The 27,189-nt window shown below is 41.6% G+C and overlaps 1 protein-coding gene across 3 annotated transcripts in view; it reads right to left on the bottom strand.

The window, feature by feature from the left end:
• The window catches only part of eftud2 (elongation factor Tu GTP binding domain containing 2), a 110,524-nt gene that overhangs the window by 44,577 nt on the left and 38,758 nt on the right, over positions 1-27,189 (bottom strand). For all 3 annotated transcript variants that reach the window (XM_063036933.1, XM_063036934.1, XM_063036935.1), the window contains exon 13: positions 13,583-13,673. In XM_063036933.1, coding sequence (XP_062893003.1) covers positions 13,583-13,673 — 91 coding nt within the window. The remainder of the gene's footprint in view (positions 1-13,582; positions 13,674-27,189) is intronic.

Here is a 27,189-nt window from a genome sequence, read left to right as displayed (position 1 = left end):
GAAAGAAAAGTGGGGGGGGGGGAGGAGGAACGAGAGGATGGGCAAGGGGTATAGTGAGAGGGCCAGAGGGAGAAAAAGGAGAGAGAAAAAGAATCTGTGTAAATAAATACAAACCCCATTTCCAAAAAAGTTGGGATATTTTCCAAAATGCAATAGAAGCAAAAATCTGTGATATGTTAATTCATGTGAACCTTTATTTAACTGACAAAAGTACAAAGAAAAGATTTTCAATAGTTTTACTGACCAACTTAATTGTATTTTGTAAACATACACAAATTTAGAATTTCATGGCTGCAACACACTCAACAAAAATTGGGACAGAGGCATGTTTACCATTGTGTTACATCACCTTTCCTTTTAATAACACTTTTTAATCATTTTGGAACTGAGGGTACTAATTATAGTAGATTTGCAATTGGAAATTTTGTCCATTCTTGCTTGATATAAGACTTCAGCTGCTCAACAGTCCGTGGTCTCCGTTGTCTGATTCTCCTCTTCATGATGTGCCATACATTTTCAATAGGAGATGGATCTGGACTGGCAGCAGGCCAGTCAAGCACATGCACTCTGTGTCTACAAAGCCACGCTGTTGTAGCCCGTGCAGAATGTGGTCTGGCATTGTCCTGCTGAAATAAGCATGGACGTCCCGGGAAGAGACGTTGCCTTGATGGCAACATATGTCTCTCTAAAATCCTAATATACGCCTCAGAGTCAATGGTACCTTCACACACATGCAACTCACCCATGCCGTGGGCACTGATGCACCCCCATACCATCACAGATGCTGGCTTTTGCACCTTTCGCTGATAACAATCTGGATGGTTGTTTTCATCTTTGGCACGGAGAACTCAACGCCCATTTTTTCTGAAAACTAGCTGAAATGTGGACTCATCTGACCACAGCACAGGTTCCACAGTCTTTCGGTGCATCTGAGATGAGCTCGGGCCCAGAGAACTCGCCGGCGTTTCTGCATAGAGTTGATGTATGGCTTCCTCCTTGCGTAATACAGTTTCAAGTTGCATTTCTGGATGCAGCGACGGACTGTGTTGAGTGACAATCGTTTTCCAAAGTTCTCCTGAGCCCAGGTGGCTATAATCGTCACAGTAGCATGACGGTTTCTTAGGCAGTGCCGCCTGAGGGCTTGAAGATCACGCGCATTCAACAGTGGTTTCCGACCTTGCCCTTTACGCACTGAGATGTCTCTGAATTCTCTGAACCTTTTCACAATATTATGTACTGTAGATGTTGAAAGACCTAAATTCTCTGCAATCTTGCGTTGAGAAATGTTCCTTTTGAACTAACAATTCTCTCACGAATTTTGGCACAAAGGGGTGAGCCACGACTCATCCTTGCTTGCAAAGACTGAGCCTTTGATGGACGCTACTTTTATACCTAGTCATGATACCTCACCTGCTACCAATTAGCCTGCTTAATGTGGAGTCTTCCAAACCAGTGTTACTTGAATATTCTGTGCACTTTTCAATCTTATTTTAACTCTGTCCCAACTTTTGTTGAGTGTGTTGCAGCCATCAAATTCTAAATTTGTGTATGTTTACAAAATACAATTAAGTTGGTCAGTAAAACTATTGAAAATCTTCTCTTTGTACTTCTATCAGTTAAATAAAGCTTTACGTGAATTAACATATCACAGATTTTTATTTTTATTGCATTTTGGAAAATATCCCAACTTTTCTGGAAATGGGGTTTGTAAATAAATAGCGGATGGGGTACGAGGGGGAGGTGGGGTACTAGCAGAAGTTAGAGAAGTCAATGTTCATGCCATCAGGTTGGAGGCTACCCAGACGGAATATAAGGTGTTGTTCCTCCAACCTGAGTGTGGCTTCATCTTTACAGTAGAGGAGGCCGTGGATAGACATGTCAGAATGGGAATGGGATGTGGAATTAAAATGTGTGGCCACTGGGAGATCCTGCTTTCTCTGGCGGACAGAGCGTAGGTGTTCAGTGAAACGGTCTCCCAGTCTGCGTCGGTTCAGCGAAACGGTCTCCCTGTCTAATCCCACCACTAAGTACATCTTTCCCTCCACCCCCCCCCCCCACCACTCTGCTTCCTGCAGAGATCACTCTCTACACCAGCAGTCCCCAACCACCGGGCCGCGGGGAAACAACATGATTTGGCGATATGAGTCAGCTGCATCTTTCCTCATTCCCTGTCACACCCACTGTTGAGCCGGTACGCATGCGAGGTCATTACCCGCGCGTCATCCGTGTCAGCGCAGGAAGAAGATCAACTCCTTAAGCTTGCAAATGACGGCGGGCTGAAAAGTATGTTTGACATAACATCTCTGGATCTAAGTCAAGGCTAAATATCCTGAGATAGACACGAAGGCACTGAAAACATTGCTTCCATTTCTAACATTTTTCTGCGAAGCGGAGTTTTCTGCAATGAATACAACAAAAACTAAATTGCGGAATAGATTGGACATCAGGAACCCCCTTCGAGTATCGCTGACTCCCATCACCTCTCGATGCACCGTCGTGCTGCAGGGAAACAAGCCCAGGGCTCCCACTGATTCAGCGATATTGGTGTGTTGCAATGATTTTACATATTCATACGGGGAAAATATGTGCTGTGTGTTTAATATCCAAACGTTACTTAAAATGTTATGATGCTATTGACTTAGAAGTGACTTATATAACCATATAATAATTACAGCACGGAAACAGGCCATCTCTGCCCTTCTCGTCCGTGCCAATCGCTACTCTCACCAAGCCCCACCGACCTGCACTCAGCCCATAACCCTCCATTCCTTTCCTGTCCACATACCTATCCAATTTTTCTTTAAATGATAATATTGAACCTGCTTCTGCCACTTCTACTGGAAGTTCGTTCAACACTTACTTCAAGCTCCCCCGTCCTCCCCTGATAATTGACCTATCACTATATTCATGTGAGGAAATTATGCGCTGTGCGTTTAATATTAAATTCGTTAGATAACCACTTTTAGAAACGAAATTGAGTGTATTAGCCACTTATCACCCATATTCCGGTCGTGATCAACAGCCCCCCACCCCCCGAACAGAATCGCCAAAAACGATTTGCAGAAAAAAAAAATTGGCAGGTATATGCATGCGCACTGGTGCCCGTGCAAGGCTTCGTGGTCATTGTAGTCTTTCTCTGGGTAAACACAACGTATTTGACTGCTACTCTTGTCCGTTGGCAACCCCTGCCCTACGCGACTCCCTTGTCCATTCGTTCCCCCCCCATCCCTCCCCACCGATCTCCCTCCTGGCACTTTTCCTTGTAAGTGGAACAAGTGTTACACATGCCCTTACACTTCCCCCCTCACTACCATTCAGGGCTCCAGACAGTCTTTCCAGGTGGGGCGACACTTCACCTGCGAGTCGGCTGGGGTGATATACTGCGCCCGGTGCTCCCGATGTGGCCTTCTATACATTGGCGAGACCCGACGCAGACTGGGAGACCGTTTTGCTGAACACCTACGCTCTGTCAGCCAGAGAAAGCAGGATCTCCCAGTGGCCACACATTTTAATTCCACGTCCCATTCCCATTCTGATATGTCCATCCACGGCCTCCTCTACTGTCAAGATGAAGCCACACTCAGGTTGGAGGCACAACACCTGATTCCGTCTGGGTATCCTCCAACCTGATGGCATGAACATTGACTTTTCAAGCTTCCGCTAATGCTCCACCTCCCCCTCGTACCCCATCCGTTATTTATTTATATACACACACATTCTTTTTCTCTCTCTCCTTTTTCTCCCTCTGTCCCTCTCAATATACCCCTTGCCCATCCTCTGGTTTTCCCCCCTCCCCCTTTTCTTTCTCCCTAGGCCTCCTGTCGCATGATCCTCTCATATCCCTTTTGCTAATCAACTGTCCAGCTCTTGGCTCCATCCACCCCCTCCTGTCTTCTATCATCTCGGATCTCCCCCTCCCACTTTCAAATCTCTTACTAGCTCTTCTTTCAGTTAGTCCTGACGAAGGGTCTCAGCCCGAAAGGTCGACTGTACCTCTTCCTAGAGATGCTGCCTGGCCTGCTGTGTTCACCAATAAAAAAAGTTTTCTTCCTTAAAATATTAAAGAAATGTGTCACCTTTAACTTTATGCCTTTTGGAAATCAGTTCATCTTTTACTTGCTTAGCTATTCACAGTAACAGAAATTTTGACCAGGGGTGCCCAAACTTTTGCATGCCACTGTATAGGAGCAGAATTAGGCTATTTGGCCCATCTGGTCTGCTCCACCATTTCATCATGGATGATCCATTACCCTCTTAGCCCCAATCTCCTGCCTTCCACCCATATCCCTTCATGCCCTGACCAATCAAGAATCCGTCAACCTCTGCCTTAATCAAGACATGGCCTCCACAGCTGCCTGTGGCAAAGAATTCCAAATTCGCCACTCTCTAGCTAAAGAAATTACTCATCTCTGTTCTAAAAGGAGGACCCTCTATTCTGAGGCTATGTCCTCTGTTCTTAGACATTCCCACCATTGGAAACATCTTCTCCACATCCACTCTATCAAGGCCTTTCACCATTCGATAGGTTTCAATGACGTCACCCTTCATTCTTCTGAAGTCTGGTGAATACACGCACAGAGCCATCAAACACTCTTCATATCACAAGCTATTCAATCCTGAAACCATTTTCCTGAACTCCTTTGAACCCTCTTCAGTTTCAGCACATCCTTTATAAGTTAAGGGACCCAAAACTATTCTCAATACACCAAGTACATTATAAAGTCTCAACATTACATCTTTGCTTTTAAGTTCAAGTCCTCTTGAAATGAATGCTAACATTGCATTTGCCTTCTTCACCACAGACTCAACCTGCAAATTAACCTTCAGGGAATCCTGCACAAGGACTCCTAAATCACTTTGCACCTTGGATTTTTGAATTTTATGCTTTTATTCTTTCTACCAACCTGCATGACAATATACTTCCTAACATGTATTCCATCTGCCACCTTCTCCTAATTTGTCTAAGTCATCCTGTGGTCTCTTCCTCAAAACTACCTACCCCTCCACTTATCTTCATTATCATCTGCAATCTTTGCAAAAAGCCACCAATTCCACCATCCAAATCATTGACATAAAATGTGAAAAGAATCGGTCCTAACACAGACTCCTGTAGAACACCACTAGTCACCAGCAGCCAACCAGGTAAGGTTCCCTTCATTCCCACCCTTGTCTCCTGCCAGTCGGTCACTGCTTTATCGTGTTAGAATCGTCCCTATGATACCATAGGCTCATAGCTTGCTAAGCAGTTTCGTGTGGCAACTTGTCAAAGGCCTTCTGAAAATCCAAGTGGACAACATCAACCTGCTTTTCTACCTTGCTTGTTATTTCTTCAAAGAATTCCAACAGATTTGTCAAGCAAGATTTTCCCTTGAGGTAACCATGCTGACTACAGCTTATTTTATCATGGCCAAGTACCCTGAGACCTACAAACGTTTGTAATTCTTAATAATCAACACCAACGTCTTCCCAACCACTGAGGTCAGACTAACTGGCCTATAGTTTCTTTTCTTCAGCCTCTCCCTTCTTGAAAAGTGGAGTGACATTTGCAATTTTCCAGTCTTCAGAACCATCCCAAAATCTAGTGATTCTTGAAAGATCATTACTAATGCCTCCACAATCTCTTCAGCATCCTCTTTCAGAAACCTAGGGTGTATACCATTTGTTCCAGGTGACTTACAGTTGAAGTCAGAAGTTTACATACACCTTAGCCAAATAGATTTAAACTCAGTTTTTCACAATTCCTGACATTTAATCCCAGAAAACATTCCCTGTCTTAGGTCAGTTAGGATCACTACTTTATTTTAAAAATGTGAAATGTCACAATAATAGTAGAGAGAATGATTTATTTCAGCTTTTATTTCTTTCATCAGTTTCCCAGTGGGTCAGAAGTTAATATACACTTTGTTAGTATTTGGTAGCATTGCCTTTAAGTTGTTTAACTTGGGTCAAACGTTTTGGGTAGCCTTCCACAAGCTTCTCACAGTAAGTTGCTGAAATTTTGTTCCATTCCTCCAGACAGAACTGGTGTAACTGAGTCAGGTTTGTAGGCCTCCTTGCTCGCACACGCTTTTTCAGTTCTGCCCACAACTTTTCTATTGGATTGAGCTCAGGGCTTTGTGATGGCCACTCCAATACCTTGACTTTGTTGTCCTTAAGCAATTTTGCCACAACTTTGGAGGTATGCTTGGGGTCACTGTCCATTTGGAAGACCCATTTGCAACCGAGTTTTAACTTCCTGGCTGATGTCTTGAGATGTTGCTTCAATATATCCACATAATTTTCCTTTCTCATGATGCCATCTATTTTGTGAAGTGCAACAGTCCCTTCTGCAAAGCACCCCCACAACATGATGCTGCCACCTCCAGGCTTCACAGCTGGGATGGTGTTCTTCAGCTTGCAAGCCTCACCCTTTTTCCTCCAAACATAACGATGGTCATTATGGCCAAACAGTTCAATTTTTGTTTCATCAGACAAGAGGACATTTCTCCAAAAAGTAAGATCTTTGTCCCCACGTGCACTTGAAAACTGTAGTCTGGCTTTTTTTTTTAATGACGGTTTTGGAGCAGTGGCTTCTTCCTTGCTGAGCAGCCTTTCAGGTTATGTCGATATAGGACTCCCTTTACTGTGGATATAGATACTTGTCTATGTGTTTCCTCCAGCATCTTCACAAGGTCCTTTGCTGTTGTTCTGAGATTGATTTGCACTTTTTGCGCCAAAATATGTTCATCTCTAGTGGACAGAATGCGTCTTCTTCTTGAGCGGTATGACGGCTGCATGGTCCGATGGTGTTTATACTTGCGTACTATTGTTCGTACAGATGAATGTGGTACCTTCAGGCATTTGGAAATTGCTCCCAAGGATGAACCAGACTTGACATCATTTTCTGACCTCAACCCGATAGAAAATTAGTGGGCAGAACTTATAAAGTGTGTGCGAGCAAGGAGGCCTACAAACCTACCATCCTTTCCATGTCTCATTGGAACGTACCTACTCAGAACCCCACGCAAATATCGCCTGAACAGTTGCCACATTTCTTCCGTATGTTTCCCTAAGAACATCTATTTCCAATTTATACTTCCAAGTTCCTGCCTGATAGCCTCATATTTCCCCTTACTCCAATTAAACTTGTCTGTTCCTATCCCTCTCCAATGCTATGTTAAAGGAGATAGAATTGTGATCACTATCTCCGAAATGCAAAATAAAAGCTGAAATAAATCACTCTCTCTACTATTATTCTGACATTTCACATTCTTAAAATAAAGTAGTGATCCTAACTAACCTAAGACAGGGAATGTTTTCTAGGATTAAATGTCAGGAATTGTGAAAAACTGAGTTTAAATGCATTTGGTTAAGGTATATAGAAACATAGAAAATAGGTGCAGGAGTAGGCCATTCAGCCCTTCGAGCCTGCACCACCATTCAGTATGATCATGGCTGATCATCCAACTCAGAACCCCGCCCCAGCCTTCCCTCCATACCCCCTGACCCCTGTAGCCACAAGGGCCATATCCAACTCCCTCTTAAACATAGCCAATGAACTGGCCTCAACAGTTTCCTGTGGCAGAGAATTCCACAGATTCACCACTCTCTGTGTGAAGAAGTTTTTCCTAATCTCGGTCCTAAAAGGCTTCCCCTCTATCCTCAAACTGTGACCCCTTGTTCTGGACTTCCCCAACATCGGGAACAATCTTCCTGCATCTAGCCTGTCCAATCCCTTCAGGATCTTATACGTTTCAATCAGATCCCCCCTCAATCTTCTAAATTCCAACGAGTACAAGCCCAGTTCATCCAGTCTTTCTTCATATGAAAGTCCTGCCATCCCAGGAATCAATCTGGTGAACCTTCTTTGTACTCCCTCTACGGCAAAGATGTCTTTCCTCAGATTAGGGGACCAAAACTGCACACAATACTCCAGGTGTGGTCTCACCAAGGCCTTGTACAACTGCAGTAGTACCTCCCTGCTCCTGTACTCGAATCCTCTCGCTATAAATGCCAGCATACCATTCGCCTTTTTCACCGCCTGCTGTACCTGCATGCCCACTTTCAATGACTGGTGTATAATGACACCCAGGTCTCGTTGCACCTCCCCTTTTCCTAATCGGCCACCATTCAGATAATAATCTTTTTTCCTATTTTTGCCACCAAAGTGGATAACTTCACATTTATCCACATTAAATTGCATCTGCCATGAGTTTGCCCACTCACCCAACCTATCCAAGTCACCCTGCATCCTCTTAGCATCCTCCTCACTGCTAACACTGCCAGCTTCGTATCATCCGCAAACTTGGAGATGCTGCATTTAATTCCCTCATCCAAGTCATTAATATATATTGTAAACAACTGGGGTCCCAGCACTGAGCCTTGTGGTACCCCACTAGTCACCGCCTGCCATTCTGAAAAGGTCCCATTTATTCCCACTCTTTGCTTCTTGTCTGCTAACCAATTCTCCACCCACACCAATACCTTACCCCCAATACCGTGTGCTTTAAGTTGGCACACTAATCTCCTGTGTGGGACCTTGTCAAAAGCCTATGTAAACTTCTGACTTAACTGTATCTACCTTCAGACCTTTCAGTTTCCCAAGAACTTTCTCTCCAGTTATGGTAACTTCACACACTTCATGGCCCGACAACTAGAACTTCCACTATACTGCTAGCGTCTTCTACAGTGAAGTGCAAAATACTTATTCAGTTTGCCCACCATTTCTTTGTCCCATTACTACCTCTCCAGCACTGTTTTCTAGCGGTTTGATATCTACTCTCGCCTCTTTTACACTTTATGTATTTGAAGAAACTTTTGGTATCCTCTTTAATATTATTGGCTAGCTTACACCTTTACCTTAATGACTGTTTAGTTGCCTTCTGTTGGTTTTTAAAAGCTTCCCAATGCTCTAACTTCCTACTAGTTTTTGCTCTATTATATGCCCTCTCTTTGGCTTTTATGTTGCTTTGACTTCTCTTCTTAGCCATGTTTGTGTCATCTTGCCTTTAGAATACTTCTTCCTCTTTGGGATGTATACATTGTCTTCCGAATTTCTTCCAGAAATTCCAGCCACTGCTGCTCTGCCATCATCCCTGCCAGTGTTCTTTTCCAATTAATTCTGGCAAACTCCTCTCTCATGCCTCTGCAATTCCCTTTACTCCACTGTAATACTGATACTTCTGACTTTAGCCTCTCCTCAGATTTCAGGGGAATTTAATCATATTATGATCACTATTACGATCACCGCCGCCCCCCGCCCCCCCCGAAGGATTCTTTTACCTTAAGCTCTCTAATCAATTCTGGTTCATTGCACAACACCCAATCCAGAATAGCTGGTTCCCGAGTGGTCTCAAACACGAGCTGCTCTATAAAGCCATCTCGTAAGCACTCTAGAAATTCCCCCTCCTGGAATTTTCCCAGTCTACCTGCATATTGAAATCCCCCAAACTATAGTAATATTGCCCTTTGGCATGCATTTTCTATCACCTGTTGTAATTTGTCAACTGCATCCTTACATCCAAGGTCTTTTTACCCTTGCAATTCCTTAGCTTTTTTCCTGGTTAATCTACACGGACCTAATGTAGATGATCCTTCTTGTTTTAAAAATGTATTTGGTTTATTACCAGACTTAAATGAATATATGCTGCTGATGAGAGGTGACCTCAACTGTTGTTTAAACCCTTTGATTGACAAAAGTTCAACCAATCAGCAGCTTCCGAGTCGTTCGGCAACACTTCCATTAATTCCTTTTTAACTGATTATGGTTTGATAGAAATCTGGAGAAATTTACATCCTAATGACAGAGATTATTCTTTTTATTCACATGTTCATAATAAATATTCGAGAATTGATTATTTTATAGCTGATTTCCGATTTTTGTCCGAAATCCAGAAATGTGAATATGATGCTATTGCAGTCTCAGACCATGCACCTTTAAGCTTAACTTTTGAGTTAAATGATGTTAGTAATGTAAACTTGCCTTGGCGCTTTCCAGAAAATTTATTACAAAGTTCAGACTTTGTTAAATTTATAGAGATTCAGATAAAAGATTTCTTTCTTTTTAATAATACAGGAGATATTTCGAAATTGATTATATGGGATACACTCAAAGCATATTTGCGAGGTCAGATAATACCTTATTTGGCTAAACTTAAGAAACAGACAAAAGTAGAGTTAGATAGAATTTCCAAACTAATTAAAGATCTGGATAACACTTATGCAGTTTCTCCTAATGTTGATTTATTTAAATAAAGGGTTGAACTTCAATCACAATATAATTTATCCTATTGAAAGAAATTTGCTTGAATTAAAAAGTCAATTTTATATGTTTGGAGATAAAAGTAACAAGCTATTAGCATCTCAACTTAAAGCAGTTAGAGCTAAAAGACAAATTTTAAAAATTTGTAAGAGAGATGGTAGTTTAGCGAGTAATTATGAAGATATTAATAAAATTTTTCAAGACTATTACAGTGAACTCTATAAATCTCAGTTTCCAGCTGACCCTTCTAATATGTATGCCTTTTTACAAAAGATTGATTTTCCTAGAATATCTATTGAAGATCAGCAAATTCTTGATGCTCCTGTTACTGAAAGAGAAATTCAGAAAGCTATTCTTTCAATGCAATTTGGTAAAGCTCCTGGATTGGATGGTTTTACGGTAGGATTTTATTAAAAATTTGAACATTTGCTTACTCCTTATATGTTGGAAATGCTTAAAGATTCTTTTCTGTTAGGAGAATTACCTTCCACATTTTATGAAGCTTCTATTTCTTTAATTCTTAAGAAAGATAAAGATCCTACTGATTGTGCTTCATATGGACCTATTTCATTATTAAATGTGATGCCAAAATTCTTTCAAAAATAATGGCTAATCTGATGGAGAATATACTAGCTAAAATTATTTCTCAGGATCAAGCAGGTTTTATAAAAGGCCGTTATTCTTTTTCTAATACTCGGAGATTGTTAAATATTATATACTCATCCCTCTCTAAGACTCTCCAATGTGTTATTTCTCTAGATGCTGAAAAGGCATTTGATAGAGTTGAATGGAAATATCTATTTAAAGTTTTAGAGAAATTTAGCTTTGGTACTAATTTTAATAAATGGATTAGATTGATATATAAAAGCCCTATTGCCACTGTTATCACTAATAACTGTAGATCCCCCTTTTTCCAACTTTCCCGGGGGTACAAGACAAAGACGTCCATTAAGTCCTCTGTTATTTAACTTGATGTTGGAACCCTTGGCTATTGCACTTCATGAAGCTAAAAATATTCAAGGAATTTCTATAAATGGGACTATTCATAAGATCTCCCTTTATGCGGATGATCTTTTGGTTTAGTTTCGAATCCCGAAGAATCTATTCCTAGCTTATTGAAATTATTAAATGAATTTGGATTGCTTTCAGGATATAAATTAAACCTGCATAAAAGTGAATTATTTCCTTTAAATGATTCCGCATCTATATATGATAACATTCCTCTAAAAGTTACGGATTCTTTTAAATATTTAGGTATTATCATCACTAAAAATTACGGAGACCTTTATAGAGCTAATTTAGTTCCCTTAGTGGATTTTATGAAGCAATTTTTTTCTAGATGGAATCCACTTACACTTTCATTAGTAGGTCAAATACATGCAGTTAAAATGATGATTTTACCAAAATTTTTTATATGTATTTCAAAACATTCCTATTTTTCTAACTAAGAAGTTTTTTGATCAGGTTGACTCTATTATTTCATCTTTTGTTTGGAATATTAAAGACCAAGAATTGGAAAATGTCATTTACAAAAATTAAAAAAGGATGGAGGTCTTACTTTGCCTAATTTCAGAATGTACTATTGGGCGGTTAATATACGTTATGCGTGCTCTTGGTTATATTGGACCGATAAAAAGGAACAACCATCTTGGGTTGATTTGGAATTGAAAATTGTGAAACAATTTCATTTAACTTCGTTATTAGGAGCTCCTTTACCTGTACAATTAGCCAAATTTTCTATTCTAAATATAAATCCTATGATTAATCAATCAAATTTGGTACCAGTTTAATAAGTTTTTAATCTTAAAAAATTTAACCTTTTTAGTTTAATTTATCGAAACTATTTATTTAATCCTTCACTTAGTGATCCTACCTTTTCTCTTTGGAGGAATAAAGGAATTTTTTCCTTTATGGACTTGTTTCAAGAAGGTTGATTGATGTCCTTTGAGAAATTAGTAACTAAATACTCTCTCTCTCATACTCACATTTTTTGCAATATCTTCAGGTCAGACATTTCTTACAAGAATATTTAAGTAATTTTCCATATATACAAGACTCTGACCTGTTAGACATTATTTTAAAAATGAACCCTTTAGTGAAAGGTTTTATTGGGAAAACTTATAATTTACTATTACAACAGGATAATTATCCTTCACTTAAGATTAAGCAGGATTGGGAAAGAGAGCTTAATATGACCTTGATAACAGAGGATTGGTTGCGAATTTTGAAGCTGGTTAACTCTTCTTTGATTTGTGCCAGTCATTCTCTAATTTAATTTAAAATTGTACATCGTTATTATTTGACGAAGGAGAGATCGTCTAAGCTATTTCGTAATGTAAATAGTCAGTGTGACAGATGCAAAACTGAAATAGCTACATTGACACATATGTTTTGGTCGTGTTCTGTATTGAAACAATTTTGGAAATCTATTTTTTCTACAATCTCTAAAGCTTTAAAAATCAATTTACAACCTAATAAATTGACAGTTTTGTTTGGTATAATTCCTCAACATATTCACGGTATTTCTATATCTGACCAATACGTAATTGCATTTGTCACATTATTGGCCAGAAGGGCTATTTTATTAAAATGGAAAGATGTCTCTGCTCCCACTTTGATACAATGGTTCTCTCAGGTCTTAGTTTGGAAAAAATTAGAAGTCGAACTTTTGATCCTAAATTTGACTTCGAGAAAAGGTGGGGTTCTTTGGCCCGTTATTACCATTTGACTTGAGTCAATACAGATGGTCCTTTTCTGATGCTTGGTTATATGGGTTTGGTTGGCGGTTTGATGTCTTTTTTTTATGGAAGCTTGTATGGTGTATAGCTCCGGGTTTGTGCTCCAAATGGGTTTTTTTTCCCTTTTTTTTTTAGTTATTAGGGGTTTTCTCTGTTTTAGTTAGTAAGGGTTCTTTTTTTTCTTTCTTTCCTTTTTTCCAGAAAAAAAAAAGCTTTAGTACTTTGTTTTTTGATTATTATTGATATACTGTTCAGCCTGGTTAATAGTTTAACTTTTACTCTACATATGGATATGTTATCTTGATTATTTGGATGTATTTTTTTCTGTTGTTGATTTTCAATAATAATTAATAAAAAGATTTAAAAAGAAAAGTTCCTTAGCTTTATCCACAATGATTCAACACCTTCCAACATTATACCTCGACTAAAATTTGTGCAGAATGCTAGTGTCTATTCTTTCCACAAATACATGAACACCTTTTAAGTTTTATTCTTGTTCAAGACTTCTAACATATACAGTATTTTGCCAAAGAAAACATTCCTTCTAATATGGTTAGCAACCTATTGACTCTCACATCAAATTATACAAATTTGCAATACATACCTGAGAAAGAATTTTATAAACAGGTTCCAAAATAAATTCTACAAAGCTTCTCTGAGAGTTACTTGTTGGGGCCTTCTTTGTAAACTTGCGTCTGAAAGGGAAAATTAGTTTTTGTATATATTAGCTGGAAATCAATGACAAAATGTTACATTTTAACGGTAAAGTAGATTCTGAATGTTTAACAAACCAATTCACAAATCTCATTAAAATATACTATAAAAATCTAATTTACACATTAAAAATCTATTTACACATTCTTGCCTATCCTTTTCTTTAAGCGAGTTGGATCAAGTTAGTAGAGCAATGCCACACTATCAGCAGGTGGCAAAAGTACTAGTCATAGAATCATGAGAAACACTGCACAGAAGCAGGCACTTTGGCCCATCTAGTCCATGCCAAAACCATTCAAACTGCCAACTCCCATTGACCTGCAGCAGGACCATAGCCCTCCATTGTACCTATCAAACTTCTCTTAAACGTTGAAATAGAGCTCACATGCACCACTTGTGCTGGTAGCTCATTCCACATTCTCGTGACTCTCTGAGTGAAGAATAATTTTATAAGCAGGTTCCAAAATAAATTTTACAAAACCTCTCCGAGTTATTGGTTGGGGCCTTCTTTGTCTGAAAGGGAAAATTAGTTTTTGTGTACATTAGCTGGAAATCATTACAAAATGTTACATTTTAACAGTAGATACAGAATGTTTAACAAGCCAATTCACACATCTCATTAAAATACGCAATAGAAAAAATCTAATTTACACATTAAAAATCTAGTTGGACATTCTTGTCTTTCCTTTTCTTCAGGTGAGTCCTCATGTTCTCCTTAAACTTATAACCTTTCACACTTAACCCATGATCTCTAGTTGTAGTCCCTTCCAACCTCAGTGGAAAAGCCTGCTTACATTTACCCTCATAATTTCATATACGCTCAGACTGTGCATTGCAGTTATTCAATTCTTTATTGACATTTTTTAAATGACAAAAATTCATTCTAAACACTTAAAACTTCTCCAAGAGCAGCCACCATTACAGTAAACATTCAATCAGCCAATGAGAGCGGTTTACATGCGTTCTGAGCCATTCACAGTCAATCATGTATTAGTTCACACACTGCCTGCCCCACATGTGTAAACATTTTTGATCCCTCGCCAATTAATTTCATTTTTTTTAAGCCATAATGTCTGGAAAACAGCCTGCAACTTCCAGTGAAGATAGTGCATCTAAGATGTCCAGGAAAAGCATTAACATGAATGTGAAACTGCAAGGGATACAGCATTTGGAAGCTGGTGAGCCTCAGGTTGATGTTGGTGCCTCTGTGAAATTGGCTACATCAACGATCAGAACAATTATAAAAAATGCAGACAAGATAAAAGCCTCTGCAATGACTACCTCAAAGTTATCATCAACAAAGGTGTCTCATTCAAGCAGCCACTTGCTTGAAATAATGGAAAATAGACTAAATATATGGGTGGTTGACCAAACACAATTAAACATGCCCCAAAGCCAGTAGATAATAATGGAAAAGGCAAGAAACATCTTTAAATCAAGTTCAAGAAGATGATACACGGTAACATTCACAGCCAGGAGAGGTTGGTTTGATAGATTTAAACAGTGCAGTAACCTCCATAGCATACACATCTCTGGTGAAGCAGCTAGTGCAGACAGCAAGGCAGCCCAGGATTTTCCTGCAACACTGAAGCCATAATCGAAAAGGACAAATATCCTCCTGAGCTTGTCTTCAATATGGATGAAACGGCCTATTTTGGAAAAGAATGCCTTCTTATGCTTTCATCTCCCAAGACAAGAAACACGCTGCAAAGGACCGGTTAACTTTACTTTAGTCAGAGGGTGGATCGGGACTACAGAGCGGTGTGGGAGCTGAATTCTGAAGGAAGGCAGTTTGTTTCAAAACTTCTTTGAGTGCAAGAAGGACGAGACTGTGCAGGCGCGTGATGTAACAGGACAGCGCGGAGAGCAGCGGAGTGAGCGGTAGCAGAGTGTAGGGCTTTGGCTTCAATGGGCTTCAGCGAAAAACAGGAAGAGGCGAGAGCGAAGCACCAACTCTTTTTCTCCCCTCCCGTCCCCCTTTTCACGAATCGGCCCGGACAGACAGGAACAGCAGGACTCTCACAGCTAACGGTTTAAAAAGTTCGTCTGTTTGTCGAGTTAAGTGGGTGAGTAGACTTATATTTCCTGTTTCATTCCTGTAGAATTAGATAGCATGCCTGCAAGGTCAGCGCTTTGTTCAGGGTGTCAGATGTAGGAATCCTGGGAGACCTGCAGCCTCCCTGATGGCCACATCTGCGCCAGGTGCACCGAGATGCAGCTCCTCAGAGACCGTGTTAGGGATCTGGAGCTGCAGTTTGATGACCTACTGCTTATCAGGGAAAGTGACAGGAGCTATAGGGAGGTAGTCATCCCTAGGCTACAGGAGTCAGAAAACTGGGTCACTGTCAAGAGAGGGAAGGGAAATGCCCGGATAGTGGAGAGCACACCTGTGGCTGTCCCCCTCAGCAACAAATATCTTGTTCTGGATGCTGTTGAGGGGGATGACCTGACAGGAGACACCCACGGTGACCGGGTCTCTGGCACTGAGCATGGCGCTGTTGTGCAGGAGGGAAGGAGGGAGAAGAGGAATGTGGTAGTCATAGGGGATTCCATAATCAGGGGAACGGACAGGAGATTCTGTGAGCCTGATAGAGATACCCGCATGGTGTGTTGCCTCCCAGGTGCCAGGGCACAGGATGTCTCAGATCGGGTCCAGAATATTCTGAAGGGGGAGGGTGAGCAGCCAGTTCTCATGTTGGTACCAATGACATAGATCAGACAAAGGAGGAGGAGGTCCTGAAGAGAGATTTCTGGGAGTTAGGAAGGAAGCTGAGAAGCAGGGCCTTCAGGGTAGTAATCTCGGGATTGCTACCTGTGCCACATGGTAGCGAGGGCAAGAATAGTAGGATCAGGCAGATGAATGTGTGGCTGAGAGACTGGTGCAGGGGGAAGGGCTTCAGATTCTTGGATCATTGGGATCTCTTCTGGGGGAAGTATGACCTGTTCAAAAAGGACAGGTTACACCTGAACCCGAAGGGGACCAATATCCTGGCGGGAAAGTTTAATAGAGCTGTTAGAGAGGGTTTAAACTAATCTGGCAGGGGGATGGGAACCAGAATGATAGAGCGGAGGAAGGGGAAAACAGAAATAAATCTAAGATAGTGAGCAGTAAAGATGTCAGGAAAGACAGGCAAGTGATGGGGCAAATTTGTAGCCATTGGAATGAGTTGCAGTGCAATCAAAGTGAAAAGTACCAAATAATGGTCTTAAGATGTTATACTTAAATGCACACAGCATAAGGAATAAGGTGGATGATCTTGTCGTACAGCTACAGATTGGCAGGTATGATATTGTGGTCATCACTGAGACGTGGCTAAAGGATGCATGTCTCTGGGAGCTGAACATCCAAGGATACACGGTGTATCGGAAGGATAGGAAGGTAGGCAGAGGGGGAGGCGTGGCTTTATTGGTAAGAAATGATATTAAATCATTAGAAAGAGGTGATATAGGATCGGAAGGTGCAGAATCATTATGGGTTGAGCTCAGAAATTGCAGGGGTAAAAGGACCCTGATGGCAGTTATTTATAGGCCTCCAAACAGCTGCAGTGATGTGGACTACAAATTACAACAGGAAATAGAAAAGGCTTGTCAGAAGGGCAGTGTTATGATAATTGTGGGGGATTTTAACATGCGAGTGGATTGGAAAAATCAGGTCGGCGCTGGATCTCAAGAGAGAGAATTTTAGAATGTCTGCGAGATGGCTTTTTAGAACAGCTTGTTGTTGAGCCCACTAGGGGAGCGGCTGTACTGAAATGGGTATTGTGCAATGAACCGGAGGTGATTAGAGAGATTCAGGTGAAGGAACCCTTAGGAGGCAGTGATCATAACATGATTGAGTTCACTGTGACATTTGAAAAAGAGAAGCCGAAATCTGATGTGTCGGTATTTCAGTGGAGTAAAGGAAATTACAGTGGCATGAGAAGAACTGGCCAAAGTTGACTGGAAAGAGACACTGGCGGGAAAGACAGCAGAGCAGCAGTGGCTGGAGTTTATGCCAGAAGTGAGGAATTTTAATTCCACATCCCATTCCCATTCTGACATGGCCCAATGACATGTCAATCCATGGCCTCCTCTACTGTAAAGATGAAGCCACACTCAGGTTGGAGGAACAACACCTTATATTCCGTCTGGGTAGCCTCCAACCTGATGGCATGAACATTGACTTCTCTAACTTCCGATAATGCCCCACCTCCCCCTCGTACCCCATCTGTTACTTATTTTTATACACACATTCTTTCTCTCACTCTCGTTTTTCTCCCTCTGAATATACCCCTTGCCCATCCTCTGTGTCCTCCCCTCCCTTGTCTTTCTTCCCGGACCTCCTGTCCCATGATCCTTTCTTATCCCTTTTGCCTATCACCTGTCCAGCTCTTGGCTCCATCCCTCCCCCTCCTGTCTTCTCCTATCATTTTGGATCTCCCCCTCCACCTCCAACTTTCAAATCTCTTACTAACTCTTCCATCAGTTAGTCCTGACGAAGGGTCTCGGCCTGAAACGTCGACTGCACCTCTTCCTAGAGATTCTGCCTGGCCTGCTGCATTCACCAGCAACTTTTATGTGTTGCTTTAAGTGAGGAAGGTGCAAGGCAGGTATATTCCAAAAAAGAAGAAATTTTCGAATGGAAAAAGGATGCAACTGTGGTTGACAAGAGAAGTCAAAGGCAAAGTAAAGCGAAGGAGAGGGCATACAAGGAAGCAAAGATTTGTGGGAAGACAGAGGATTGGGGAGTTTTTAAAAGCTTACAAAAGGAAACTAAGGTGGTCATTAAGAGGGAAAAGATTAACTATGAAAGGAAGCTGGCAGGTAATATCAAAGAGAATACTAAAAGCTTTTTCAAGTATATAAAGAGTAAAAGACAGGTGAGAGTAGATATAGGACCGATAGAAAATGATGCTGGAGAAATTGTAATGGGAGATAAGGAGATGGCGGAGGAAGTGAACGAGTATTTTGCATCAGTCTTCACTGAGGAAGACATCAGCAGTATACCGGACACTCAAGGGTGGCAGGGAAGAGAAGTGTGCGCAGTCACAATTATGACAGAGAAAGTACTCAGGAAGCTGAATAGTCTAAAGATAGGTAAATCTCCCAGACCAGGTGGAATGCACCCTCGTGTTCTGAAGGAAGTAGCTGTGGAGACTGCGGAGGCATTAGCGATGATCTTTCAAAAGTCAATAGATTCTGGCATGGTTCCGGAGGACTGGAAGATTGCAAATGTCACTCCGCTATTTAAGAAAGGGGCAAGGAAGCAAAAATGAAATTATAGACCTGTTAGCTTGACATTGGTGGTTGGGAAGTTGTTGGAGTCTATTGTCAAGGATGAGGAAAGTTACCTACGTGCATAGAGCATTGGCTGATTGGCAGGAAACAGACAGTGGGAATAAAGGGATCCTATTCTGGTTGGCTGCCAGTTACCAGTGGTGTTCCACAGGGGTCTATGTTGGGGCTGCTTCTTTTTACATTGTACGTCAACGATTTGGATTATGGAATAGATGGCTTTGTGGCTAAGTTTGCTGACGATACGAAGATAAGTGGAGGGGCCGGTAGTGCTGAGGAAACGGAGGGTCTGCAGAGAGACTTGGATAGATTGGAAGAATGGGCAAAGAAGTGGCAAATGAAATACAATGTTAGAAAGTGTATGGTTATTCACTTTGGCAGAAGAAATAAACGGGCAGACTATTATTTAAATGGGGAAAGAATTCAAAGTGCTGAGATGCAATGGGACTTGGGAGTCCTCGTACAGGATACCCTTAAGGTTAACCTCCAGGTTAAGTCGGTGGTGAAGGCGGTGAATGCAATGTCGGCATTCATTTCTAGAGGAATAGAGTATAGGAGCAGGGATGTGATGTCGAGGCTCTGTAAGGTGCTGGTGAGACCTCACTTGGAGTACTGTGGGCAGTTTTGGTCTCCTAATTTAAGAAAGGATGTGCTGACGTTGGAGAGTACAGAGAAGATTCACTAGAATGATTCCGGGAATGACAGGGTTAACATATGAGGAACGTTTGTCCGCTCTTGGATTATATTCCTTCGAGTTTAGAAGAATGAGGGGAGACCTCATAGAAACATTTCGAATGTTGACAGAGTGGATGTGGCAAAGATGTTTCCCCTGATGGGGGAGTCTCGTACGAGAGGGCATGACTTAAGGATTGAAGGGCGCCCATTTAGAACAGAAATGCGAAGAAATTTTTTTTAGTCAGAGGGTGGTGAATCTATGGAATTTGTTGCCACGGGCAGCAGTGGAGGCCAAGTCATTGGGTGTATTTAAGGCAGAAATTGATAGATATCTGAGTAGCCAGGGCATCAAAGCTTATGGTGAGAAGGCGGGGGAGTGGAACTAAATGGGAGAATGGATCAGCTCATGATAAAATGGCGGAGCAGACTCGATGCGCCAAATGGCCAACTTCTGCTCCTTTGTCTTATGGTCTTAAATCTGTAGAATTTATTGCCATGAGCAGCTGTGGAAGCCAAGTCATTGGGTGCATTTATGTTCTTCATTAGCCAAAGCATCAAAGGGTATGGGGAGAAGGTAGGGGAGTAGGGATGACTGGAAGAATTGGATCAGCCCATGATTAAGTGGTGGAGCAGACTTGATGAGCCGAATGGCCTACTTCTGCTCCTGTATCTTATGGTCTTAACTCTCTTGCTAGGAGGTGATGCTAAAGGTGACTTTAAGTTAAAGCCTATGATTGTGTATCACTCTGAAACACATAAGCAATGAAAGGCATTTTAAACTCAAGTCTAACAGTGATTTGGAAATCAAACAAGAAAGCCTGGATGATGATTTTTGTCCAGCAGTGAAACAATACTGTGAGAGCATGACCTTAAATCTAAAGCATTGTTGGTGCATGCCCCAGGCCACCCCATGCTTTGGACCTACATTTCTGTAGAAGTGGTTTACCTTCCACCCAATGCCACTCCTTACTCCAACCAATGGATCAAGGTGTAATATCGAATTTTAAAGCCTGCTACCTTCATCGCGCATTCAAGCAACTTGTAGAAGAAACAAAAGGTCAAGACAAACAATCGATCAGGCAATTTTGGAAAAACTACAACCTCATGAAAGCTGCAGACAATACCAGAACAGCTTGAGATAAAGCAACTTCAAACTGCACGAACGGAGCATGGAGGAAGCTATGGCCAGAAGTACGTAACAACATCCTAAGAATTCAGGCAGAACCAGTCATCCAAAACATCACTGAACTGGCCAATGAAGTGGGATTAGAGGATGCTAAGGGTGACGTTGAAGAGTTACAGCATTCTCATGGTGAGAGCCTAATAATTGGCAGAGCAATGCATCCTGGGTGAATCTGAGGACACGGATAGAGAAGAGGAAACACCAGCAAAAAACCTCACCACAAAATTCCCCAGCACTAGCATCACCACGATCACACAATCCATGGACTAGTTTGTCGATAATAACCCTGTCTGGGAGCGAACCAACAAGGCAAAGAGAGGCATTCTCTACATTATTTCCAACCACCGAAAACTGCTTCATGAGAAAAAACAGTCAAATCTCGACACCTACTTGAAGAAGCAGCCAAAGTTAAAGGAGGACCCTCAGATTGGATCCCCTCAAAGATGTAACCACCACCCCCTTCCCTCCGCTGCTGCTGTGATGTGATGCTGCTCCACTGTTTGCTCCACAAATTACTGTGTATACATAAAATAATATCATATCTTGGATTTGATTTTTTAAATATATCAGGCACACATGTCCATTTACATAATGTTATAAAGACCCCGCATAGCTCTGATTTACATAGTGGTCCATCTCCGAGGAAGCATTAAGCGGGGTCTGAGTGTACCTCTATCAAATCTCTTCTTAATCTTCTACAATCTAAAGAATACAGACCTAACATAATCATTTTTTCCTTATAACCCAAGCCCTCCAGACCCGGAAACATTCTTGTAAATCTTCTCTGTACTCTTTCAACCTTTCCTGTAGGTAGGTGACGAAAATTGAACATAATACTCCAAATTAGGGCTTATCAACATCTTATACAATTTCAACATAACATCCCATCTTCTGTACTCAATACATTATTTATGAAGGCCAATGTGCCAAAAGCTCTCTTTATGACCCCATCTACCTGTGACACCATGGATCCCTTTGCTCTACCTCACTCTTCAGTGTCTCACCGTTCACTGTGTAAGTCCTACCGAAGTGCAACACCTTGCACTTGTCTGCATTAAATTCCTTCTGCCATTTTTCAGCCCATTTTTCAAGCAGATACAGAAACCTCTGCAAGCCACGATTGCCTTCCTCACTGTCCAGTACCCCCACAATCTTTGCTGATCCAGTTACCCACCTTATCATCCAGATCATTGATATAAATGACAAACAACAAAGGACCCAGCAGCAGTCCCTGCAGCACAGCACTAGTCACAGAAACAAGCATCTAGCTCCATTCTCTGGCTTCTCCACAAAGCCAATGTCTAACTCATCCTGAATGCCAAGCAACTGAACCTTCTTGACTAGCCTCCCATGCGGGACCTTATCAAATGCTTTACCGAAGTCAATGTGGACAACATCTACTGTCATGCCTTCATCCACTTTCCTGGTAACTTCCTCAAAAAAACTCTTAAGATTGGTTAGACATAACCTACAAAGCAATGCTATCATTAATCAGTCCACGTCTATACAAATACTTATACATCCAGTCCCTTAGAATACCTTCCAATAACTTTCCCACAACTGATGTCAGACTCACCAGCCTATAATTTTCTGGTTTCTGTTTAGAGCCTTTATAAACAATGAAACAACATTGGTTATCCTGGTACCACCCCTGTCGCTAAGGATGTTTTAAATATCTCCGCTAGGGCCCTGGCAGTTTTTGCATTTACCTCCTGTAGGGTCCAAAGGGACACCTTGTCAGGCCCTGGGGATTTATCCACCCTGATTTGCTTCAGGGTAGCAAACACATCCTCCTCTGTAATCCGTACAGGGTCCATGAAGTTGATGCTGCTTTGCCTCACTTCTATAGACTCTGTGCCCGTCTCCTGAGTAAATGCAGATGCGAAGAATGCAGCTAGGGGATCTCTGCCATCTGTTTTGGCTCCACACATGAATTACCATTCTGGTTTTTCAGAGGACCATCTTTTTCTCTTGCAATCCTTTTGCTCATAACTTATCTGTAGAATCTCTTAGGATTCTCCATTACCTTGTCTGCTAGAGCAACTTCATGCCTTCTTTTAGCCTTCCTGGTTTCTTTCTTAAGTGTTCTCTTGCATTTCTTGTACTCAAGGACCTCATTTGTTCCTGCCTGCCTATACCTGCTATACACCTACTTTTTCTTAGCCAGGGCCTCAATATCTCTCAAAGCAAGTTTCCATAAACCTGTTGTCCTCGTCTTTTATTCTGACCGGAACATACAAACTCTGTATGCTCAAAATTTCACTTTTGAAGGCCTCCCACTTACCAAGTGCACCCTTGCCAGAAAACAGCTTATCCCAATCCACATTTGCTAGATCATTTCTGATACCATCAAAACTGGCCTTTCCCCAATTTAGAATCTCAACTGTGAACCAGACCTATTTTTTTTTGCATATTTACTCTGAAACTAATGGTACTGTGATCATTAGATGCAAAGTGTTCTTCTACACAAACTTCTGTCACCTGTCTGGACTCATTCCCTAATAGCAGATCGTGTCGCATGTTCTCTCGTTGGGACTTCTACGTACTGAACATATTTGCAAATTCTATCCCATCTAGTCCTTTTACAGTATGGGATTCCCAGTCAATATGTAGAAAGTTAAAATCACCTATCACAACCTTATGTTTCTTGCAACTGCCTGTGATCTCTACAAATTTATTCCTCTAAATCCCTAGGACTGTTGGGTGGCTTGTAATATAGCCCCATTAACGTGGTTATACCTTTCTTATTTCTCAGTTTCACCCATCACACATCTCTAGTCAAATTCTCCAGTCTGTCCTGACGGATTAGTACCGTGACATTTTCCCTGACTAGTAACGTTACCCCTTCTTCCTTTCATCCCTCCCACTCTGTTACACCTAAAACAACAGAATCCTGGAATATTGAGCTGCCAGTCCTGCCTCTCCTACAACCAAGTCTCACTAATGGCAACAACATCATAATTCCAGGTGCTGATTCATACCCTGAGCTCATCCGCCTTTCCTTTGATACTTCTTGCATTGAAATATACACAGCTCAGGACTCTAGTCACACCATTCTCAACCTTTTGATTCCTGACTTTGAATGAGATCTTACCAACATCTGCCTGCACAACATCGCCACTAGCTATTCTGGCACTCTGGTTCCCATCCTCTTGCAGCTCTAGTTTAAACCCCACCGTGCAGCATTAACAAACCCTCCTGCCAGTCTATTTTAGTCCCCCTCCAGTTCAGGTGCAAACTAGCCCTTCTGTACAGGTCTCGCATTCCATGGAAAGGAGACCAATGATCCACAAAAACTCTTATGCCCTCTCTCCTACATCAGCTCCTTCCTGAGCCACATGTTAAACTATATACTCTTCCTAGTTCTGGCCTCACTAGTATGTGGCATAGGTAACAATCCTCAGATCACAACCCTGGGGGTCCTGCTCTTTAACGTAGCATCTAATTCCTTGAAGTCCCTATGCAGAACCTTATCACTCATCCTAACATGTCATTGGTACCTACATGGACCAGGAACTCTTGCAGTTCACCCTTCCACTTAAGAATGCTGAGGGCTTGATCCGAGATGTCCCGGACCCTGGCACCTGGGTGGCAACATACCATCTTTCTGAAGTCTTTCTGCCATCTTTCTGAAGTCTTTCTGCCTTCCCACATCCCGCAAGAGGAGCAGTCAACTATTATGTCTGGCATATCTACTGTCCTAACTGAGCAGATATAAAGAGGAAAGGAGGAAAAAATACTTTACCTAGACCCTTTCTTTCTTTCTTTTTTTTTTGCTTTCTTTAACTGATGCCTCTCTTCTCTGAAGCCTTGAATAACTAAAGCCTCAAGATCACCACTCTAAATATGTCCACTCAGATGATGGCCACAGTGCTTGCCCCTGCCTTTCGTTAATTTGCTCTTGCTAATCAAACACTGACTTGTCGCTGGTCAGAGCTCAATTACTAGTGAACTCAGTGTATCTACAGTGCAACTGTTAATGAACAGTCACTTGTATTAAACTCAGTTTCTAGTGTCAGAGCTAAAAGTTATCAGTGTGATTCTACTTTTTAAAGGGTGACTTTACATCTTACTGTAAAAGACAACAAAATAAAACTATTACAATAACAATGGTGTGATATTAATGCATTCTTTGATTGAGAGCCAATGGGGTAAATGCTGGTAGTCCATTTCTGATAAATCTAGATATTACAGATGCATTAGCGCAGATGTTGGAAAATGTTGTCAACTTCCCATATAAATGGCATTTTCCCACATAACTGACAGAAACATCAGTATTTCTGTATTAATTCAAGTCATGCAGTTGCATTTTTTTGTTTTATTTTGCTGTTATTTTATCAACTGTGCTCCTAAACTGAATTCTTCACCTCAAAACCTGGTGCCAGGTTGAACCAGATGCAGCGATTACTTTCCACTGATTTCAATGAAGGAAGTAGCTGTGAAAGACCAGGAGACGTACTAATTAATTTAGAACCATAGAATCATAGAAACTACAGCACAGAAACAGGCCCTTTGGCCCTTCTTGGCTGTGCCGAACCATTTTCTGCCTAGTCCCACTGACCTGCACACGGACCATATCCCTCCATACACCTCCCATCCATGTATCTGTCCAATTTATTCTTAAATGTTAAAAAAGAACCCGCATTTACCACCTCGTCCGGCAGCTCATTCCATACTCCCACCACTCTCTGTGTGAAGAAGCCCCCCCCGTAATGTTCCCCTTAAACTTTTCCCCCCTCACCTTTAACCCATGTCCTCTGGCTTTTTTCTCCCCTTGCCTCAGTGGAAAAAGCCTGCTTGCATTCACTCTATCTATACCCATCATAATTTTATATACCTCTATCAAATCTCCCCTCATTCTTCTACGCTCCAGGAAATAAAGTCCTAACCTATTCAACCTTTCTCTGTAACTGAGTTTCTCAAGTCCCGGCAACATCCTTGTAAACCTTCTCTGCACTCTTTCAACCTTATTTATATCCTTCCTGTAATTTGGTGACCAAAACTGAACTCAATACTCCAGATTCAGCCTCACCAATGCCTTATACAACCTCATCATAACATTCCAGCTCTTATACTCAATACTTCGATTAATAAAGGCCAATGTACCAAGAGCTCTCTTTACGACCCTATCTACCTGTGACGCCACTTTTAGGGAATTTTGTATCTGTATTCCCAGATCCCTCTGTTCTACTGCACTCCTCAGTGCCTTAGCATTAATCCTGTATGTTCTACCTTGGTTTGTCCTTCCAATGTGCAATACCTCACACTTGTCTGTATTAAACTCCATCTGCCATTTTTCAGCCCATTTTTCCAGCTGGTCCAAGTCCCTCTGCAGGCTCTGAAAACCTTCCTCACTGTCTACTACACCTCCAATCTTTGTATCATCAGCAAATTTGCTGATCCAATTTACCACATTATCATCCAGATCTTTGATATAGATGACAAATAACAATGGACCCAGCACTGATCCCTGTGGCACACCACTAGTCACAGGCCTCCACTCAGAGAAGCAATTCTCTACTACCACTCTCTGGCTTCTTCCATCGAGCCAATGTCTAATCCAATTTACCACCTCTCCATGTATACCTAGCGACTGAATTTTCTTAACTAACCTCCCATGGGGGACCTTGTCAAAGGCCTTACTGAAGTCCATGTAGACAATATCCACTGCCTTCCCTTCATCCACTTTCCTGGTAACCTCCTCGAAAAACTCCAACAGATTGGTCAAACATGACCTACCACGCAGAAAGCCATGTTGACTCTCCCTAATAAGCCCCTGTCTATCCAAGTGCTTGTAGATTCTGTCTCTTAGTACTCCCTCCAATAACTTACCTACAACTGACGTTAAACTCACCGGGCTATAATTTCCCGGATTACTTTTCAACCCTTTTTTAAACAACGGAACAACATGAGCCACTCTCCAATCCTCCGGCACTTCACCCGTAGACAGCGACATTTTAAATATTTCTGCCAGGGCCCCCGCAATTTCAACACTAGTCTCCTTCAAGGTCTGAGGGAACACTCTGTCAGGTCCCGGGGATTTATCCACTTTAATTTTCCTCAAGACAGCAAGCACCTCCTCCTTTTCAATCTGTACAGTTTCCATGGTCTCACTACTTGATTCCCTCAATTCCATAGATTTCATGCCAGCTTCCTTAGTAAATACAGACGCAAAAAACCTATTTAAGATCTCCCCCATTTCCTTTGGTTCCGCACAAAGCCGACCACTCTGATCTTCAATTCTGACCAATTTTATCCCTCACAATCCTTTTGCTCTTAACATACTTGTAAAAGCTCTTTGGATTATCCTTCACTTTGACTGCCAAGGCAACCTCATGTCTTCTTTTTGCCCTCCTGATTTCTTT

This window comes from Mobula hypostoma, chromosome X1 (genome assembly GCF_963921235.1).
Source record: "Mobula hypostoma chromosome X1, sMobHyp1.1, whole genome shotgun sequence".
NCBI lineage: Eukaryota > Metazoa > Chordata > Chondrichthyes > Myliobatiformes > Myliobatidae > Mobula > Mobula hypostoma.
The sequence above is the reverse complement of the archived record's forward strand: the minus strand, read 5'-3'. Positions and strand labels throughout refer to the sequence as shown.